This window comes from Pseudorca crassidens, chromosome 13 (assembly GCF_039906515.1).
Source record: "Pseudorca crassidens isolate mPseCra1 chromosome 13, mPseCra1.hap1, whole genome shotgun sequence".
Lineage (NCBI taxonomy): Eukaryota > Metazoa > Chordata > Mammalia > Artiodactyla > Delphinidae > Pseudorca > Pseudorca crassidens.
In genome coordinates this window covers 70776887-70799827 of record NC_090308.1, presented here as the reverse complement: position 1 = coordinate 70799827, position 22941 = coordinate 70776887, and the positions used below count along the sequence as shown (strand labels likewise).

At 40.3% G+C, this 22941-nt stretch overlaps 1 protein-coding gene across 9 annotated transcripts in view; it reads right to left on the bottom strand.

The window, feature by feature from the left end:
- Nucleotides 1-22058, bottom strand: part of SNAP91 (synaptosome associated protein 91) — a 158378-nt gene extending 136320 nt beyond the window's left edge. For 3 of the 9 annotated variants that reach the window (XM_067702662.1, XM_067702671.1, XM_067702667.1), the window contains exons 1-2: nt 21462-21630; nt 20427-20586 (exon numbers count right to left, since the gene is read on the bottom strand). In XM_067702662.1, coding sequence (XP_067558763.1) covers nt 20427-20556 — 130 coding nt within the window. In that variant the 5' untranslated portion in view covers nt 20557-20586; nt 21462-21630. Of the gene's footprint in view, nt 1-20426; nt 20587-20858; nt 20878-20972; nt 21232-21461; nt 21632-21714; nt 21891-21921 lie in introns of those variants that run through there. The other 6 variants (XM_067702669.1, XM_067702670.1, XM_067702663.1 and 3 more) reach the window with 5 other exon arrangements.
- Between the last annotated feature and the right edge of the window lie 883 nt (nt 22059-22941).

Sequence of the window (22941 nt, the reverse complement as noted above, 5' to 3'; positions counted from 1 at the left end):
AAGATCCCACATGTCACGCAGTGTGGCGCTTCCCCACCACCAAAAAAAAAAGACAGAAAGAAAAGAAAGAGGACCAAAAAGAATGAGGCCTCAAATGGGGGGGAGGCGCAAGAGGGAGGGGATATGGGGATGTATGTATACATATTGCTGATTCACTTTGTTATACAGCAGAAACTAACACAACACTGTAAAGCAATTATACTCCAATAAAGATGTTAAAAAATTTTTTTGAAAACAATTTTTGACATCAATCCTCAAAAAAGTATGGCTATAAACATCACATCTTTAATTTTCTATTAAACTATGTCAAATATTTGTCGTCAAACCCCCCACTTGTTCGTGTCAGTTGCCTCACCTTTCTTTCTTTTCTTACACATTCTGTCATTTAACTATCTTTTCTTCAGAGTATAAAATTTTATCTTAAGTGGTTTACAATCACTATCTTCATTTTTTCCTTTTACTTCCTTTCCATTTCTCATCATTTAATTTCATTTTATATGTTAAAAAACTTTTATTAATCTTAACAGCTTCTTTCTACTCCACCCTATTTGTGAACAATTAAAGTTTTCTTTGCATTCATGATGAGTATAAAAAAATACTCTCAGGTAAATTTTCTTGAACTTAAGGATAAAAGGGAACATCATACATTGAAGGTTTTCCTAATGATTACGGACAGAGAACAATAACTTAACCTGAGTGTTTAAATGTTTTCCAGGAAGTACTTCCTAATACTACTGTGATGAACAAATCTCTCTGTGAGGAATAAATCATACTGTGATGAAGACAAACGGAACACATTTCTGAAGTACCTCTCTTTTAGCACAGTTTTTGATGACAACTGTGAACTCATTAGCCTTCTTTTGCTGTATAACTCAAAAGAGACTAGAACATATTTTAAGATCTCAAAGTTAGTTAGGAAGCACTTGTTGAAAGAAGGTTTGTAGGTCTAGGAAAACACAGTTCAGCTCAGTTACACATTAGTAATAAAATACTCAATTCTCTATTAAAGCAATAGATACACTGAGCAAGTTGTTTCGTTTGGTTGGTTATACCCAAACTGACTGACATACCAGAAAGGAAAGAGAAGGCTGACAGTATAAAACCTCATGTGTTTCCATAGGAATAAGTCTGGAAACAGAAATAGTGAATCTTGAGCTGAAAACAGATAAGTCTTACAACTTTAACAATTTCTGCTTTTCCATCTCATTCCCTAATACTCTTCAATTTTATCTTTTCTGCCATGCACTGTAAGAAAGATGAGATGGGCAGTATTAGTTTGGTTCCTATATTAACTAACAGTCCAAAAATAATTATTAGATTAGAATGGGAAAAGCATTAATTTTTCTAAGAACTATCACATAATATAAAGAAAATCATTTAAACTACCATATAACACAGTTTTATATAAAATAACCAAGATTTGATATACATAGTGAGTCGTACTATGGTACAGACATAGCTAATATTCCATTTCCTATCCTTTTCAACTCCAATGTTCTACTACTGATAATTAATTCCTGGGTTTTTAAAATTAAAATTTTAATTCAAAAAATGGTACTCCTGAGTCAAGACAAACGCTTCCCCTTTTCACACTCTTAACAGAGGCTGGCCAAGTTTAGACGTTTTTAGAAATACACAACAAAAACACAAAAAATGTTTAAAAATAAGATAGCTCATAATTATGACCTAACTAAGATTTTGACAAGCTCTACATACTATAACCTCCCTAAAGTTATATTGCACCTGATCAATTAGTTTATTAAATGTTATGAATTCCTAACCACAACTACACAGCTTACTGTTAGCTATAAGGACTAAATTCTCATACGTAAAATTTTAAATGATTCAATTATCCTGCTAATATTTTTTCAAAATGTCTTCAATACAAACAATGAACATCAGTATTCTTAACATTATTTATTGACTACATCTTGTTATATGGTTCTACTACGTCTTGTTTACCTTTCTATTAGTACTAAAAATTGTCAAATCCTTCAAATATAATATTATTAGTACATACAATATAAATTGAGATTCACCATGAAACTGACCTCACTTTTAAATCAGTTTTGCTATCAGTTCAAACATTTTTTCTAAATATTTAAAAAATCTTTCCTCAATTCTTTACTGTTCAATGCAAAACAGTATATTTAGTGTCTCTCCATTTCTATTCATGTGTTCAAATATAAACCAAAAATAGTACAAAATGCTAACCATGAAGAATCTAGAGCCAACAATAAAGTCACTCCACATTTTTCAGTCTTCCCACTGCCTACATGTCTTATTAAACATTTCAGTGAGCAACGACCATTATCTTTCTTAAAGCAATAACCCTCTTTTACTAAAAGACTATATTTGAAAAGCTTAATATCTAAAACTGCAAAGTTTAAACCTATAGCATCAAGTCAATCTATTTCAGTAGATGATTTTAATCAAACATAAGTTACACCTGTATTTTGATAATTAGTACTAACATCTGTCAACAGAATAAAAACAAGATCATGAAAACCATACAGTGAGGGTTTAATTGCCCAATTCTCTTTTCTTATCTTCTAGGAATAAACTATCATCTCTCAAGCAGATGCCAAAGATATGCGGAGAGCAGCTGAGGCTGGGCTCTTTTTGTACATTCATTGCTGCACATCATAGGACGCTAACTGCTGGGGCCCACAAGGCTTATTCCTCTAATAACAATAATTTGTAGAGTCATTTAGGTTTGAATTTTATTGCTGTTATTGATGTTTTTAACAAATATATTCATTTAAATATTACCATAACCCCATGATGCCTTGGAAAAGAGGAGATTGAGGCCCAAAGAAATGAAATTCATCTGGCCAAGATCACAGCCAGAGAGCAACAGAGCCTGGCATTACCCTAGGTCGTCTTCACAAATCACTACTCCTCCTGTACCTCCCAGCACTGCCCAAAGCCCTTAGTTAACAAGTATTTCCAATAAAGGCTTCAGTAGCAAAGCATCAAAAGGCGTAACTGATGAGAGGTGAGACTGGGCTAAGGGCAGTCATTTGAAACCACCCCTCCACTTTTTTCCCCATTACGCAGAAGAGGACCTTCACAGGGCTTCTGCCCATCAAGCTAATTAGCTAATGAACTGCCTTCAGAGCTCACCCTGGTCTTTCCTCCCTACAACAATCATATGGTATCTTAATTGGTTTGGTTTTGTTCGGATTATTGAGACTTGTGATAACTAGAGACACAGGCAAGAGGCAAAAAACACGATACAAAGGAAAAAAAAATAATCCTTAAGTCTTGCAGTTAGAACCCCTGGCTCCTTCCTTCATTAGCCGGGGGATTTCAGGTGAGTTTTCCAACCTCCCTAGGATAGGAGTATTAACTTCAGGGAGGTTTGTGAGGAAAACAGCAATTGGTCCTGTACACATGCCAGGAACAACGCTCACCCACTTCAGCCCTAGGGGCCTCCTTTAGTTTTCTTCACTTAAATCTTACAGGAAAAGACAGACTGCTAATACATTATACATCAAACAAGTGAATCAAGAATCAACTTACATTAAAAAAGAAACCATACCCATGTAGGTACCTAAGCAGCAGCTCAAAGACAATTCTTCCTACTAAAATTCTAATATGCTTTGCATAACTTATATTTTAAGGCCACTGGTTAATATCAGACTCGATGCCTACCTAGAGAAAGTTTAGATTTTATGCAAAAATTCAAAACATCCTTTCCCTATCTCACAAAAGCTATAACTGTCTCTGTTACACAAAATATAAAATCAGGAACAATAGCTTTTTGCTGTTAAATGGAGCCAGGAAGAACTTCTCCCCGTGGCCTAACCACACAAATCACTCTATTACTAGCTTTTAAAGACAAGATCACTGGCAGATGAATCCCGGGCTACGAACCAGCCAAGCTGAATGTCAATTCTGGGCGTCTAGATAAATCCAGAGAGCAGTATGCCTCAGTATCTAACATAGATAAATTACCTAGACAAGTAACAGCAAATCTGTTTCATCTTAAATGTCAACTATGATTGACAGTAGAAATCCAAAACGTTGTATATGTACGGCATTTTGAGGCTGAATCAATGCTTTGAAGAGCGCCAGCATCAATCTGCAACGTCTGCCAAGGAGGGAGGAATATGCCGAGCGTCTACTGACCAGCCATTAGTCATGCATTTCCAGAACGATCTGGCCTCACTGAAAAAAACATTAACAGCAACTAGCTTATTGCTAGATATGCATGACATTACTATAGCAGTCAAATCGCTGGAGATCTCAGTGGCATAAAATAAGTGGTTTTGAGATATAGGCGACAAGCCATAATCCAATTTCTTCTTCCATAGGCACGGTGGAGTCAACAATTGTGTGTTCACATCTCATTTCCTTCTACTCCTGGACTCATAGCTAGACTTCATTTCCTACCTTCTCCTACATTTTGGTGAGGCCACTGAATTCTTGTCAATGGAAAATACACAGAAATGATGTCTAGGCCTGGCCCTCGTTCCTCCCCTGCAATACTCCCCTTTCTGTCTTCCTTCTTCCACCACACAGGTTCATAGAATCCAGTGGAGGACTCTGAAACCCTAGGTGATGAAATCACCTAGATGGAATGAACTAATCTGTAGCAAATTGTGAGGCAAGCAAGAAATAAAACTTGTATCAAGCCACTAGCTCTTGGGGTTCCCAACTAAGTAGTTCTGGTTGGACCGGTAATCATTAGTATCATGCCACATACCCTCACAGGTCAACAAGGACCTGAGCAAAGCAAATCAAAGTTCTTCCCTAAGGAGATGAGCTTGGTGCTTTGTGACCACCTAGAGGGGTGGGATAGGGAGGGTGGGAGGGAGACGCAAGAGGGAGGGGATATGGGGTTATATGTATACATATAGCTGATTCACTTTGGTATACAGCAGAAACTGACACAACATTGTAAAGCAATTATACTCCAATGAAGATGTTAAAAAAGTTCTTCCGTAAGATTTTGTAAAACTTTAGCTCTAGGAAGAGAGTCCCTTTCTTTTGGTGAAGCTGTTTGCCAAAATAATTTTGATCTATATTCTTGTGACTCACATTCAAAACAGTCAGGATGAATATGGGTATGAAGCAGAAAGTAAAAATCTTTCCATCCACAGACAACGTTTTGGCATATATTCTACCAAACTAAGTACTATGGGCATATACATACTTTCTAAAAAAATGAAAACTGAATCATATCTCATAGACTGTCCTTCCATGTCAAATATACTTTAACAAACTCATTTTTCAAGGTTGCCTAGTATCTTATTGTTGGCACACACCATCCTTTTTTAATCAAGTATTTAGGTGTATTATTTTGTATTCCTGTATGCATTGCTGCAACAAATACCCTTAAATGCATACTTTTCTCTATTTTTCCAATTATTTATCTGAGACCAATTTATAAGTCAAATTGCTGTTTTCAAGAGTTCTGACTAGTACTGCCAATCTGCCCTCCCAAAAGTTTGTACCAATTTATACTCCCACCAACTCAGTGCCCAATTCATACTCTTCTTTTTCCACCTGAGAAAGTAATGCTGAACTCAACTGAAGAAGCATTTCTTGCTGAATTCACAGCATTACCGCATGAAATGATTAGTACAATCCACAAGAAGGACCAAAGTCAAATCTCTATTCTACCGATATATATACACACACATACAGAACAGACCCTTGACATAGTAATGTTAGTGCAGCACACTGTTCTTCAAAAAATGCAATAAATTTTTTATAACTAAAAATTAAGTGACTCCTTTGGAACCATGATGAGAACTCTTGTGGGAAAAAATGAACAACTAGAGAACCACACAGCAAAAAGGAGATTCAAGTGTGAAAAACATTTGGTGCAGGGGCTTCCCTGGTGGCGCAGTGGCTGAGAGTCCGCCTGCCAATGCAGGGGACACGGGTCCGTGCCCCGGTCCGGGAAGATCCCACATGCTGTGGAGCGGCTGGGCCCGTGAGCCATGGCCGCTGAGCCTGCGTGTCCGGAGCCTGTGCTCCGCAACAGGAGAGGCCGCAACAGTGAGAGGCCCGCGCACCGCAAAAAAAAAAAAAACATTTGGTGCAGCCTGTCCATTAGCAAGGCTCAAATCAGTCTTCCATGGAAACTGCCATGAGTACACTCATGCTCATTCAAGGGGAGCCGAAACCAGAATCTTAAATGTTAAAATATTTAATGAAGAGACCAGAAAAACATGAACACACTGCAACTCTGTTGTGATGGGGAGACAAAAATAACAAAACTTCATTAAGCCACTGTCTAACTCAAGTGTTTAGCTAGATGATGGTTTGTAAGCTGTACAATTTGATGTTAATCAAGTTGTTAGTGAGATTATAGAAAGTTTTAAAAAATTCTATTAAGGAAGAACCAATAGAATATTTTCTTATATCTTTTTAATATTTACCTTGAGGAAAAAATTGCAAAGGATAGCGATATGAAAGCAACTGGCTTTGGAAAGAATAGGGGAAAGGTAACATTCTTCACTTGGATATTTTCTTAACCTAAATTTTAATAACTGTTGTGTTTTTCTTTGGTGTTAACGGACTAACAGACCAACCCAGTGAAGTATGGCATGAACGTACTTAGATATATTTAACATGTATGGTGTTTTGGGGGGGGATTATTTTTGGTATTTTGTTTTGTAGTTTTAATAGTTAGGAAGCCTGATTTGCAAAATTCTATTATTTCAGTGGTGATAGTTAAGGAATGTTACAAATTATGTCACCACAATAAGACCAAACCAAATGGCCTTAAAGTTTGTTTCAATACATAGTTTTAGAAGACTTTCAACTAAATTACACATCTGTAATCTTCAAAGTCTTCACTGTCACCAATGGCATAGAGAGCATTCTCTGGTGCCAGCACCAGGACCCAAGAACCAAGCAAAAGACAAGGAGAGGAGAAAGGTAAGAAAGGTTCAGGCTGGCAGGATGAGGCCTGCAACACTTACCGGGGACAGCTGCACGGTTGTCCCTGTGTCAGAAGTGCCCAGGGTTACGTGTACATTTATGGTGAATTTGAATTCAACACTATTAAAGTGTGTGTGCACGTGTGTGTCTACTTAATATTTATATATATTTGACATTTCCCACATGACCCCACATGGAGAATGTTATCTACCATAGGCACAGCCATCAGAACTAGGTGAACAAAGCAGTGACCCACTGGTGCACCTGCTGAAGGCAGATAGCTAAGAAGTATTCAGTATGGTTTTTTATTTTTTGGCCGTGCTGCGTGGCATGTGAGATCTTAGTTCCCTGACCAGGGATCGAACCCATGCCCCCTGCAGTGGAAGTGCAGAGTCCTAACCACTGGACTTCCAGGGAACTCCCAAGAAATATTTAGTATGAACACATATAGAATGTGTGATTCTTGCCTCTTTGGGACTCAGCTTCCTCATCTATAAAAATGAAAAAGTTGGACAACTTCTAATATCCTCTGTAGCCTAGAAGGCCCTCCAGATCTGCCACTGCCCACAACTCAGGTTTCCTCTCACGGCATTCTTAGCCTTCTTAACCTCAGTCTTCCAGCAGCCCTTAACTTCTTTCAGTTCCTAAAACGTACCTCGCTTGCTCTAAGCCTCTTCCAAGATAACACTGTGCGGCAGCCCTTGTCCACCCCTCACTCAGGTTAAGTCATGATCGTTCTTCAAGGCTGGGCTTAAATATCAGTTCCTCTTCAATGCATTCCCATGGATGTCTTCACCTCCCCCTGTTAAAACTTTCAGAACCACCAGCAATTAGTGTTTGCATTTTCTGTCAACACTAGTAAGTTGCAAGCTCTCTGATGCCAAGAGCTGTATGTATCTTGTTCACCATAGTACCCATGCCTCCTGGAATAATTCCTGGCATTTAGTAAACACCCAAATATTTGTTAAATGAACAAATGATGGGATTGTGCTTAATAAGCTACTAAAAGCCTCAATACTAAAAGTAATTTATAATTTCTCCAAACAGATCATTAAAAGCTAAATTAAACATGTTGATATTCACTGTTCTTTTTACAAAGGCAAGAGAATCCAAAGCTTTAGGTTAAGCTTGTCTCCTCTCCTCACTGTTTTTCTAAAACCCTCAAGTTGTTAATGGTAAAATCATATCACTATACCTCTGGTGAATGATATCATTTCAGTGAAAATTAACAACATGTAGCTACTTTTGAAATAATGCTTTTCTTACATAATACCCTTACCATTCATAATGTAGGCAGTTATAAATTATAAAAGGGCTATTGAAGAACAATGCTACCCAACTGTATCCAGCTCAAAAAAACCCAAAGCAAATGCATCTGCACACACAAGACGCTGGTGAAGAATTTTCTCTGATATTAATACCCAATCATCTCCTATCTAATCATTAGTGATATGCACGAAGAGAAGTACATATACTTTAAATCCCAAAAACTTTGCCTATCAAGGCTATAATTTTCCCCAAATTAAATTTTTGTCATGTCAAAAGAATGCAAGTGTCAAGAGACGGTCAGGAAATGCACATTAACTATGTACATTAAGCAATTTACTGTTTCTTTTGTTTGTTTTCCTTCAATATCGTACTTCTATTGTTTTCATAAACTTGAGAGAAAATGGATCCATTTAAGTCCATGCCCTTCTGAAAGGTTAGTAAGCAAAAGTAAAATCTTTAAATAAAAGAGTAAAATCTTTAAATAGTAAGAAAAAAAAGGGCCTAAAATTTAGTAAAGGTGTAATAAAAAAAACACTCAGCAAATGTTTACCTAAACCTGCTACCAGGCTGTGTTTGGTGTTAGAGATAAGGCAGCCTCACAAAACTGCAGGTCAGAGGGAGCCGTCAAACCCACGACAGCTCCAAGAGTGAGATGACAGGGACAGAAGCACTGGGTGCCATCGACCTACTGAAAAGGAATGAGCGAAACCAGGTTTCAGACATGAGATTTTGAAATATATATTAAAACACAGAAGCAGCGTGTACAAAGGCCCCCAAATAATGCACAGTATACTGAAGCCGATGAATGTCAGAGCTGCTCTGGGATGTGTGTAAAGGGGGTGTGTAAAAGGAGTGGGAGGACAGAGGATGGGAAAACCAGGCTGGATCCATTTCTAGCATATAGGTGGACTATCAAGGAAAAAAAACACCTGATAATTTAGATAAACATTACAGGCATCTTCTACCCATTTGGCTGTACTCATGAGGAAATAAAAGCAATCCCCAGGGCCAGAAATGAAAGAAGATGCAGAAAACCACATGGTAAACTGATACTTAAGAGAAGGCTGCCCTGAGGCCATGTGTTAGTCTGAGCAGCCAGAGGCTTAGATTTTAACAACCCTGTGGGGAATAGAAGACAAGGCGGTTGGGACTAAGCAAGATGGCTGATTGGAACTAAGACCTCCTTATAGAGCTGGGATCCTCAAAGAGTTACTCCCTTACTAAAATTAGGAGGAAAAAAAACCAACAAAGAACACCTTCAAGCAAAGGAAGACCAGAAGAAAACTATTCACTCAACCTAGGTTCTTAGTAGATGTCAGGGGGAAAAAAATCTCTGGGGCATTTTGTAAACATAGCTTTTCACCTTGCCCCAGACTGTGATTCAAATTTATATTATAGACTCACATTCCTCCATCCAAGACCCTTAGAGCAATACATGTTTCAGAATTTAGGATTTCCCAGATTTTACAAAAGTAATGTGGTGCATATACCATATCCTAAGTAACCTAGTATAATGTGGACAGCACACCATAATATGACATTTCTGTAGCTCAATATATGAACCTTCACGGTAGGTAGTACAACAGCTATATCTGATCAAGTTTTGCCACCAGATGATTTACAAGAAGAATTTCATTCTTCTGAGCTTTCTGGATTTTCAAATTATGGATAAGGATTATGGACCTGGTCTTGCACTAGATGGGAAGCTCCAAGAGCACAAATCAACTTAAGGTGCTCCCAGGATGGTAGCATTTGTGGGACCTTGCAGAAGCAAACACAAATCCTCTCTAGGTGATCCTAGGCTTTCCAGGATTCCCAAAGATGAAGTCCTAGCCAACGTGATCTCATAGTCCAAAATTATAAAACACACGAAGAAATAAACGATGACTGACGGTTAGGCAAAAACAACAGCAGAAACAGAGCTTCATGTAATAGATCTACGACATACAGAATATAAAATGAATTGTGTTCAAAATGGTAAAGAAATAAAAGAGGAATTCAAAAATGTGAGCAAGAAGTAATACGTTATCCCCAAACAGGGCAATTTTGAAAAACTCCAAAAATGAAAAATATAAATGAATAAAATTAGAAACTAAGAATGAGTAAAAGCAGACAAGACACAGCTAAAGAAAGAATTAATGAACTGGAAGATATCTGAAAAAGCATGCCAAACAGTAAAGAAAGTGTTAGAAACTATGAAAGGTATATTTATAGATATAAAGGTGTAATGAGAAGGTCCAGCATATATATAATCATGTTTGAAGGAGAGAAGGAAGAGAATGGGTGTAGGCAACAATCAAAGATGGAGAATTTTCCAGAACTAATGAGAGACATGAATTCTCAAATTCTGGAAACTCATAAAGCTCCAAATAGGGTAAATAAAAAAGTACGTCTAAACACACATACAGTATAGATAGAGAAGACACAAGATTTTAAAAGCAACCACAAAAACAGAGATTACCTAAAGGCTGGTAGTCTAATAGATGACTTCTTAAGAGCAACAATGGAAGCCAAATATTATCTTTAAAGAGAAAATAACTCAATCTAAAATTGTATAGCCAGATAAACTATCCTTCAGCAATGTGGGTAAAATAAAGATTTTTTTTTTTTTTAGACAAAAACAGAGTTTACTACTAAACAGCCTCACTGAAAGAGCTTCAAAAAGATATAGTTCAAGGAAATCCTAGGCATGATCAAGGAATTGTGAACAAAGAAGGAAAGGTGGATTCAGCTAAATGAACACTGCCTGTATGAAGTAATAATGTCTGGCTTTGGGGGTTAAAACAATGGTGGACTAAATCCCTGGACAATAATAGCATATGAGTAAAAAGTGGGTGACTGGAATTCAAAATGTCTAAATTTCGTCTCTTGTTGCAGTGACGCAAGTGGGAGCACGGGGACCGCAGGCTCGGAGTGGAACTTCTAAGATTGTTTTAAGAAAATGGCAGACAAGCTGGACATGAGAGAAATCGTGAGCTTTGATAAGGCCAAGCTGAAGAAGATGGAGATGAAGGAGAAGAACACCCTGCAAGCCAAGTGAGATTTTCTAAGAACCTGGAGGATTCTCCGCCTCCATCATCTTGGAGACCCTAGTCGTGATGTGGAGGAAGAGCCACCTGCAAGATGGACACGAGCAACAAGCTGCACTGTGAACCCAGGCACTCTGTGCCGATGCCACCGGCCTGTGGGTCTCTGAGGGGATCCTCTAATAGGACTGCCAAATTCTCTGGTTTGCTCTGGGATATTATAGAAAATTGTTTGTATGATTAATGACAATAAAACACACTTCATGGCAAAAAAAAAAGTTTCTAAATTTCTTTTCTTTGGTAGGAAGAAAAAGAGATACTGATCGACTTGAGACTTTAAGAATGCATACTAAATTTTGAAGGGCAATCACTAAAAGAACTGAAATAGCAGTCGCATAGCACAGGGAGATCAGCTCGGTGCTTTGTGACCGCCTGGAGGGGTGGGATAGGGAGGGTGGGAGGGAGACGCAAGAGGGAAGAGATATGGGAACATATGTATATGTATAACTGATTCACTTTGTTATAAAGCAGAAACTAACACACCATTGTAAAGCAATTATACTCCAATAAAGATGTAAAAAAACATCAAAATCAAAAAAAAAGGAAATAAAATTAAAACAAGTCTTTTAAATATACTGTAATCCAGGTAACGTCCTACCTAGCTGTATTGCTAATAATGATAAATATAATATAGGATATGGTCTCCATGATTAAAGATAACACATTCTTTTCTAAAGCTAGAATCTGATTTATGATAATACATTTATGGTAGTACATTTCTAGAGAGCTACAAAAATCACTTGGAACAAATTCAAAGTCATGAGCACTTTCTGAACATTTCCTATAAATGCAATACAAATATTATTTATTCATAAAACTATAATGTCTAGAATTATAAATTTAAAATGTGATTCAATAAAGGTATTCATGTTAAAAAAAAAAAGAAATAGTATATATAGCTTCCAAACTAAAGAAGGGGAAAGTTAGAATTAAAGTAAAACCTGAAGCAATTGAAAGGAGACGAAAAACAAGCACAGTAAGGGCAAATTAGTAAGGATCATGCATCAGTTGTTATAGTGGTGGGAGCAGCAGTAATGGTACTAGTCGTGGCAACAACAGCAACTGTACTAGTAATGGTTAACTACAGTAGTGGTAGTAATAACTGATGTTCATTGCAGGTGTGTGTGTCAAGCTCTGGGCTGGGTCTCTTACATGTACTCTCTCTCTTACTCCTCAACAGATATGAGGTAGGTACTATCACTAATCATTTTACAGATAAGGCTTATTACTGATCAAAACCAGGCAGAAGACAGCTAAAGAAGGAGAGGTCAGAGAGTTTTAAAAGAATTGATCACTCACTGAATTTGAGAGAGGAGGGAAAAGCCTCAGGTCAGTGGCCTGGGCACCTGGGTGGGCAATAGCTGGCACCTCACAGAGCTTCTAATATTTCATGCATGAATTAAGCCAAAGACACAGAATATCCAAAGTAAGCTTAGAGCTGTGCTTGTTTTCTTTGGAATCGTGAGTGTCTGTTTCAAGAAGCATGGCTGTGAAAGAAAAGCAAAGGATGACAGGTTGGTGCTAGAAGAGGTCATAGAGTCCAAGGAGAGCTGTGTGTGTAGGAGGTTTTGGTTGTTTGTTTTCAACGGAGATACTCGAAAATTTCATAAGAGAGCTAGAGAGAGAAGTTAAAGATGCGGATGACAGAGAGAATAACTGATGCAGAAAGGAGGAGAGTTATAGCTTAAAATAAAAGTGCTAACCCTAGGAGAATAATCAAATGATCAGGCCACAAAGCAAACCCACAGAAAGCAAAGATCTAGCTTCTCTCTCCTGGGAAGCCAGGAACGGCATATCACAAAATCTTTTAGAAGACACTAGACCCTTCTTAAAGATGCATAATAGAGAAACCTTATGTACACATGGGAGGGTAGGGAGGGGGGACAGGGGGATCCTCACACACTTGGGACAAATGAAGAGAGAGCAGGAAAACGGCTAGAGAAGGGCTGTGGGCTTCAGGGTACAATTCTCGCTCTGGTTTGTGCTTTCACCCAACTGCTTCCAAGGAAGACACCAACATTTTGCACTTATAGGTCACCATGCAATTGACAATGAGTATGCCATTCAACTATTCTCCCGTTTGTGAGGAACAAAAGATAAACTTCCATGTTACATAAACACCTAAGGAAAAACAGATAGTCAACATGTCCCTTACAAGCAAACAATATATTCCTCTGTAAAGAGAAAGGAATTTTACAAAGTGAAACTGAAGAATAAATATTTTTAATGGCAAGAAATGTGGCTTTTCAAATTATTTAACTGCACTAAGATTATATTGAAGGTTCTCTCAGGAGTTGCGTCACCTAAAATACAACTCAAGCATCCTCGGCCCTCAGGGAACAGGGTTATATGCCACTCCTGACCTTCTTTACCAAGTTACTGAAACCAAGATAAGCTCCAAAGAACACCCTATCCCAGGATCAATCAATTTGAAGAGAAGAGGTAAGATATTTAAAGGATATTTACTTGTGAAAAACTAAGGGAAAGATCCACGGCAACTAAGTGCACAGATTAAATTTCAAATAAGACTTCAGGAGCCATTTGTTAAACGTTAAAACTAATACGGCAATGTACGAAAAATACAGATTTTAATCTAAAATGCATCAAGCTAATATTGCAATTAAGATATGAATTTACCAAAAAAAAAAAAAGATATGAATTTACCTACTACGTCCATAGTTTTACATCTTTTTCCATGTTTACAGTCTTTTAAATCACTAGAGTAACTTCTAAAAAAATTGATTTGAGTTACCAATTTTATACTGCTTCTAAGAAAGTACCCGCTAACCACACTGATCTCAAACGGGAAAAAAAAATCTAAAGTGACCCAAAGATGTACCTAAGACTCCTTGCCACTGTTCTTCTCCTAATCCTGCTAACCCCTAAACTTCACAAGATCTCTTTTCTCCCCTCCTGGGATGCTGAACGTCACCTGAGAATGTCACAGGACCACATAGATTGGACCCCTTCAGATTTAAGGTATAAAGGATACTCAGCTTGAATGTTTTTCGGAAGTCTATTTCCCTCATCTCTTCTTGACTACCTAAAAAATAACACAGACTGTTCTAAACCATCTCCACATGGGCTGAGGCTTCCGGTGAAATCAAGGAGGAGGAACAGAGTATGCCTCGGTATAGAAAATTAGAGGGTTTCTTTAGACAATAACAAATGGTTAAAAGAGAACTGGAATCAAAGTAAAATATATTTACAGCAAGTTAGTACACTTCTCATATTGAAAGTTACCCTAGTGTTCAGTAAACTTTTATACACTGTTCCAACTTAATTTTACTCAATAAACTAAGCTTACATTTTTCATACTAGCATTACAGAAAGCTCTATAAGTTATCACAAAGATAGATATGGTATCAACTGAATCAGTGTGCAAATAGTACTTCTATAAATTGAAATATATTTTATATACTGTATCCTAAAGAAGCTTATGTAAAGCAAATAAATTTTTAGGTTTAAGTTTTCATTCTATGTTTACTCACAAAATTTCTTATTAGAAGATATTTTATAAATAAAGTAAAAGCAGTAGGAATTTTGTGGTCATTTGCCAATATTTGTCTCGAATCAAAACATAGTCTTGTATCTCCCATTCCCTTTACCAGATGTTCTCATAAGAAATACAATCTTGGACTTCCCTGGTGGCGCAGTGGTCAGGAATCCGCCGGCCGATGCAGGGGACACGGTTTCAAGCCCTGGGCCAGGAAGATCCCACATGCCATGGAGCAACTAAGCCCGTGTGCCACAACTACTGAGCTTGTGCATCTAGAGCCTGCAAACCACAACTACTGAAGCCCACGTGCCACAACTACTGAAGGCTGGCACGCCTAGAGTCCGTGCTCCGCAACAAGAGAAGCCACCGCAATGAGAAGCCCGCGCACCGCAATGAAGAGTAGCCCCCACTTGCTGCAACTAGAGGAAGCCCGCAAGCATCAATGAAGACCCAACGCAGCCAAAAATAAATAAATGTATTTAAAAAAAGGTATCTAATAAAGATAGTCTGATTTAAAAAAAAAAGAAATACAATCTTATTTTTTCTTAATTTGGGAGGAAAAGAATCATTTATAAAATACCAATATCTCTCAAACATAAGATTCAGAACTTGAATTACTTGCTTATTATGTAGGGTAAGCTCATTATTAAAAACTCACAAGAGGTTTAGAATGGAAAAAAGTAGGATTACTGATAAGCAATTTGGCTTTTCATAAGGTTTGGTTTGATGTTGATAGTAATGTCTAAGTTTGGAATTTTGACAATCTTAAACAGGGTATTTTAAAAGTACAGCATACACAGAAACTGTTCATAAGAGCAATTAACCAAAATGAATCTTATACAAGGGCTGTAAAACTTCCCAAATTCTCCCTGCAGGTGTTACTCTGGGCCAACTCCATTTTGTTGTTGTTCTTTAACCTTGACGCAGCACTTGGGAAAGCACTGGGTGCCCTACTGGATCCTGTTACTTTATTATTTGACTTGGGCTATCCCTTAGGCCATCAACTACAAAACAGAAAAGGAAAAACAATGGAAATGTAAAATAGTTTACATTTTGTAATGTAACGCAATCAAGAAGGTGAATGCTTGACAAGTCTGCATGTTTCATGTGCTATCAAATAGGTACACAATGTTAAAGGGAAAGGAAGTGAGGATGTACAGATGGATCCAGAAAAACTAATGTTAAACTAACACTGGTTAGGTGTTTAATTTTCATGTGCAAAGGGCAATCTTATTATACTATAGAATAAAAGTTTTACATAATCCAAAAGTAACTTAAAATATATAATCCTTATTTAAATTATTAAGGTTAATCATAACCCTTAACTTTCATCTATAACTGCTAATTATGGTCAAGCTTTTCTGAATATATTTTTTTCCTCCAAGAAACATACTATGAGTGAAAAGAAGGACAAAATATATGAGAATATATGTCTAGAGTTTGCTTATCTCTCTACCTTCTTACTACATGTAATTCTGCCTCCAGATGTTAACAAATCATTTCTTCAAATGTATAAATCATATATCATTAAGCATCATTTTATAAATTACCATAGTTAACAATAATTTTTGTGGCCTATCAACCCAAAGAGAAAAAAATTATCTTCTAAACCAGTACTTTAAATAATATTAAGTACACATTTCATAAAGATTCTGAGCCCATTCAATTAACCCAGTGTCTTTAAAAAAAGAAAATCACAGAGCCATAAACTCTATTCTTACAACCTTCTAATATGAACTCCAAACTACAAAGTTATATACAAATCAAACTAATTAAAAATTTTTGGTTTCATGTGCACAGCAAAGGAAACCATAAACAAGATGAAAAGACAACCCTCAGAATGGAAGAAAATATTTGCAAACGAAGCAACTGACAAAGGATTAATCTCCAAAATATACAAGCAGCTCATGCAGCTCAATATCAAAAAAACAAACAACCCAATCCAAAAATGGGCAGAAGACCTAAATAGACATTTCTCCAAAGAAGATATACAGACTGCCAGCAAACACATGAAAGGATGCTCAACATCACTATTCATTAGAGAAATGCAAATCAAAACTACAGTGATGTGTCACCTCACACCAGTCAGAATGGCCATCATCAAAAAATCTACAAACAATAAATGCTGGAGAGGGTGTGGAGAAAAGAGAACTCTCTTGCACTCTTGGTGGGAATGTAAATTGATACAGCCACTATGGAGAACCAGCCAGTATGGAGGTTCCTTAAAAAAGTAAAAATAGAACTACCATATGACCCAGCAATCCCACTACTGGACATATACCCTGAGAAAACTATAGTTCAAAAAGAGACATGAACCACAATGTTCACTGCAGCACTGTTTACAACAGCCAGGACATGGAAGCAACCTAAGTGTCCATCGACAGATGAATGGATAAAGAAGATGTGGCACATATATATGATGGAATATTACTCAGCCATAAAGAGAAACAAAACTGAGTTATTTGTAGTGAGGTGGATGGACCTAGAGTCTGCCATACAGAGTGAAGTAAGTCAGAAAGAGAAAAACAAATACCATATGCTAACACATATATATGGAATCTAAAAAAATGGTTCTGATGAACCTAGGGGCAGGACAGAAATAAAGACGCAGATGTAGAGAATGGACTTGAGGACACAGGGAGGGGGAAGGGTTAGTTGGGACAAAGTGAGATAGTGGCATGGACATATATACACTACCAAATGTAAAATAGATAGTTAGTGGGAAGCAGCACAGGGAGATCAGCTTGGTACTTTGTGACCACCTAGAGGGGTGGGATAGGGAGGGTGGGAGGGAGACGCAAGACGGAGAAGAAATGGGGATATATGTATATGTATAGCTGATTCACTTTGTTATACAGCAGAAACTAACACGCCATTGTGAAGTAATTATACTCCAATAAAGATGTAAAAAAAAAAAGACCTATATACCAGCTAAAAAACAGGAAGCTCTTCGTTATGAATATTGAAAATAAACTTACAAGAGAAATAAAAAAAAAAACTTTTTTGGTTTCAAATCCCCAACTCTACATTTTGCACTCTTTTCCTCCTAACTAGTATTTAATATTTTCAAAACTAAATAAACTTAAGATTATTTCAGTGCCTATAGTGAAACTTAGTTATATGTTTGCATGTTTTAATAACAGGTGTAACTCACTTTTAAAACTGGTGTGTTATTGGAACACCTGTGAATAAATTACTAAGGTAGTCTACTGTTATTTAAAGGAACATTACAAAGAATTCTGTGCAAAGATCCCCTCTTGCAGTACATATACATACAACATTATTTATATGTTCAGACTTTCCATATCATGTTTTCTTAAAATAGGACATATCAGTAACTTGATACCTATCTTTCCAAATTCTACCCTAAGGTTGGCTTTAAGTGAAGATAATTTATTTTATGTCTTATTGGAAAAGTAAAATGTTAAAAAGAAAGACCAATACTCCTCAGTGCTTGGCTTTTGCTCATTTTTTAAATGACAGAATTAACATTTCTGCACGCATATCATAGAAATTACAATAAGTGTGTGGGGCTGTGATGCTCAATTTCACACAAAGCCATGCAAACAGGATGGGTATTTTGAAGATTAGACCATTCAGGCTCATTTGGTTCCCTTCCCCCCCCCAATAGAGAATATTACTAAATAAACCACAGATGGCAGTTAAGTGCAGGGGTTAAAAGGTATGAAAGTTAATTACCTTCCCCGAAACTTTTAAGTGATGATAAATTAATAATGTAAAGCTCAGTGCCCAGCATATAGTAACTGCTCAATAAATGTTTAGCTCTTATGATTGTCCGTGTTCTTAACTCAATACCAGTTCCTACTTCCACGGCTTTCCTTAAGTAAGGAATCTTCCTGCTGTGTTCCACATCTTCAGAATCACTTCACTTACTAACATATGCTGGAAATACTGGAAAACCCCCCCACCTGGAAAATTTATAAAAGACTTTTCAAGATCTAAAGATTAAGGTGACTATCTAGACATGGAAAAGTCAGTCTTTATGTGAATCACGTTTAATGAAATACCTGTAAGTGTTCTCTGAAATGTATCAATATATCGATCTATCATTTTCAAATCATTGAGCAAATCCATAACCTATAGCTTTTTTATTATGAGGATTTGCTACACCTACACCTACCTTTAAAACATGAATCATCCTTCCAGAGTTGGGGAAACTGATCAAAGATGGCTAAATGATTCAGCACGCTGCAGCAAAACGAGCTGGTCATGAATTTATAATTTCCCCTTCTGTTAGGGTCCCTGGCCACCTCTCTCACCCTGTACTGCATGTATAACACACGATACCATAATCAACACATTGTGTTGAAAATTCCCTCAGGAAAAGAGTAATGGTGTTCCCCCCTCAGGCAAGCTTCTCGTAGCAAAATTATTCAATTTTATGAGACAACAGGTTCGCAAGGCTGGAGAACGCTTACAATATCCAGCTGTCAGCTTCATCAAGCTTTGCTTAAACAGGTAACAGGACCAGAGTCAATTCTAACAGTGGTGCCATTTTCTCAGCTGCACAAGGCAGACACTGGGGAAGGCCTCAAGCATAAGAAAACCAGAAAATGGGCAAAGGAAGCCAGGTGGGAAATGGGTATGGCTAGACCTGCCTGTGTCTTTCATGCCAGCACTGACCTTTACCAACGAACACAACAGCAGGACAGATTCTAAGCAGGTCCCAGAAGACCGAACAGCAACTACAGAATATATTCTGATGTAGCCTTACTTATAAGGAGCCTCACTGCTCAAAGCAGGTGAAAGCCTTTTTCTAAGTGTCCCCAGTTGCCCTTCAATAACTAAACATTTACTATGTTAATCAAATGAAATATTTACTTCAGAAATATATAGATTCCAAACTAGATTAAAAAACCCAATACTTTAAAAAACCCATCAAAAAACCCAATACTTTAAAAAAATTATAAGTTGAACGTTTTCATCTAAAATTGCACCATCTCTAAGGCTGGGAAGGCACATCCATTTTGTGTCCACTGCAATGGTCATTCTGCCCAGCAGTTCCCGAGAATGGGACAAAGAAGCGTGCCGGGACGGGTAAAATGGAATCTCCATTAGCTATGATGTGCAGTTTCCTCATTCAAGAGCTTGAATTTGTTTCAGTTTGGTGTGGTGACATACGACACACACTAGGCACCAAACCTCAGCAGCAGCATCGAAAAAGATGACACTTTTCAAACTACCCAAAATGTATTTAGGAAACAACTAGGGCGATAAATTTGACCTTCCACGAATCCATTTTTGGGGTTACTGTTGTTACCACTGTGTAACCCCTGATTTCCTCTAACGTGGACTGGAAAAGGGGAAGGGTGGAGAAAGGGCGGGGGGAAGAGGTGAAAAGCGCCTAACCCTGAATTTACAATTTCTTGGTATCTTAAATTATTAATCTATCTATCTATCTATATATATATAATCGTTTTTTTTCCTCCAGCAAAACCTTGGAGGTCAACAGGAGAAAAAAATGGCTCAAAGTCAAGGTTTCAGGGCCGACCCAAGGCGACACCTCCACGGTGGGAGATTTCGAGCTCAGGGGCAGCCCCGCTGGTAGGTCGGAAGGCTGCAGCATTATCGACCGAGCGCCCAGGCCGCGTCGCCCGTATCCACGGCGCCTCGGCCGTGCGCATGTCCCACTTATATAAAGAGATGCTTACAGTCCAGGTGCTTCTTCTTGGGGCCCATCACTTCATGAGTGGTGGCTTTGCACACCGCTCTGGCTACAGCGGAGCCTGTCACGCTGTACTGAGCGGCGGCGATCCGATCCGTGAGCGTTTGGCCCGACATCTTCTCCGGCCGCGTCTACCGCCTTCTCTTCTGCGGGAAAAAGGGGGAGATGGTCCTGCTTTAAGCCGCAGATCAGACCCTCCGAGCACCCAGGCCTTGCCTCCTCCAGCCGCAGGGCGGCTCTCTTCTCCGTCCCCGCCCTGGTACCACCTTCCCGGAGCCAGCACCGCGCTAAGCTCCGCTCGAACGACGCGGTTTAGGAGTCTTGAGCGAGACTAGCGCGAGTCCGGTGCCAGCATCGTGACAATGTCCCCGACCGACACCCCCCCCACTCCCTTCCCCCCGGATGCTGCCCGTCTCACCCTTCCGCGCCCCCCCGTCCATCAGCACTTCCCCTGCAAGCTATCTCGGGTGCCAGCCCAGCTCCCGCGTGCGTCGGGGTTATGCCCTGGGCGCCGCGCCCGCCGTGTGCCCACCTCTCGCCTCCCAGCCGCAGCGTCTCCTCCTAGCAGCCCGCAGGCTTCGGAGAATGGATCGTATACCCAAGCCCTGGCCGCCTCCCTCCTCCTCCTCGCGCTGCTGCAGCAACCGGCTCGTCCTCCCTCGGTCGCGGCAGAGATTATCCTAGTATTGCGCCATATTACGCGCCCGCCTCCCCTTCCTTCCTCGCCGCGGTCTCCAAAGACCCGCCGAGGCCCTCCGCCCGGACCCCCTCCCTTCGCCCCCAAATCGCCGCCGCAGGGGCCGCCCCAGGGCTCCGCGGAGGCGCCGGAGTCTCGCAGCGCCTCGCCCTTCCTGACAGCGGAGCAGAGACGGGCTGACAGCCCAGCCCCCCGCCCGCCCTTCAGCGCGCCGCGGAGCTGTCACACGGCCGCTGCCCTTCTCCGCGCCCTAGGATTATCCTCTCCGGATCCCCGCGCGGCCCAAGCACGGGGAGGGGGCCGAGCCTGGGCGGCGGTACTCACCCCGCCCCAGGAGCGGCGCCGCGAGCCGCAGGATGAGCGGAGCCCAGGCCGCCGAGGGAAGTCGCGTCGGGTGGGTGTGAGCGGCCGCGAGCGGACCCGGTGTCCGCTGCGCGCCGCCTCCGGCCCTGGCCCGGCCCCCGCCCTCAGCTCCGCGGTCCCTGCGCCCGCCGCCCCTGGCCCCAGGAGCCAGCCGCACCCGCCCGCCGCCGTGTCTCTCCAGCCCTCCGCGCTGCGTCTCCATCCCCGCCCCCACCTCAGCTGTAGCTGCTCTGACGAGTCAGGTGACGGCGGCGGACAAACCCTGGCGAGCTCTCCACGCAGCGCCTCGCGGCCCCCTCCCAGCTACTCACACACGCCGCCCCCCCGGGGCCGCGAGCCTACAGGCAAGGGGGCGCCGCGCGCGAGCATCCCCGGCAGGCGCGAGGAGAGGAGGCGGGGAGGCGAGGAGGGCGACACTCACCCAGCCAGCCACTCTCCGCCAGGCGCCCAGCTGCCTCTCGGCTCGCGGGACCCGCACCCAGCACGCACTGCGTGCGCGCGCACCACGCACACCTGCCGGCCGACTGCGGGATGCGCCGGGGGCGCCGGGGGCGTTGGCGCAGTTGGGCAAGTGGGGTCCTGGAGTTCAGCGCTGTGAAGGCCGCGACTGGGGCGTCGTCCCGCGCTGCCTGGCAAAGCCCAGCCAGCTCTCCCCTACCTCTGACTCGCTCGCCCGTCAAAGGCAGCAGAGGCCCTGATGGGCAGGGCGATTTAAAATGTCAGATTCTGCTGGCCAACCGCGCCCGTTACCTGTGCGTCCTCAACTCCTTGGAGTTCCTCTACTTGTCTCTGTTTTAGTTGGGATCTGGGGTGGGCAGTTAATTCTAGCCACTTTGGTCTGAAACGCATAGTGAAGTCTACCACAAGGACGAGTAATTCACAAAACCATCAATCGAGTCCCAGATCATACGCACAGTAATCATTTAGGTGTGCAAGGAAAACTCTTTGTACCCCTAAGTAATTTTTGCCAATTAAATAGTGTTTGAATGTCTTAAGTGTATTTGAATTGTATACATGGATTTCTAGACAGGGATTTGGCTATGCTAAAAGTTTCACGTGTTAACATTTTCAAAGACTGTTATTTACCTTAACCTAAAAAAATATTTTAAATTCTCACGGTACAATCACGATCAGAACTTCATTTGTGAATTTTCTTGCCATGTTTCCTGGCTACAGGTGGCCTCTATTAGGCCTGGAGGCTTTAAAATGTCTACCTATAGATATCAAGGTTTTGTTGTGTACTCTCTTTCACCTGGTACAGCGTTGAGTACGAATCATGATTTTGTAACTGTTGGGACTGATTCTAGCATTAATCGCAAGCTTGACAGCTAAAGAAAGGCAGCCCAAGACTATCTTTATCAGGATTCAAATGCTAGTCTTACCATATCTAGCAATACCACACCTAGATATTTAAACAAAAGAAATATATAAAAACACACTT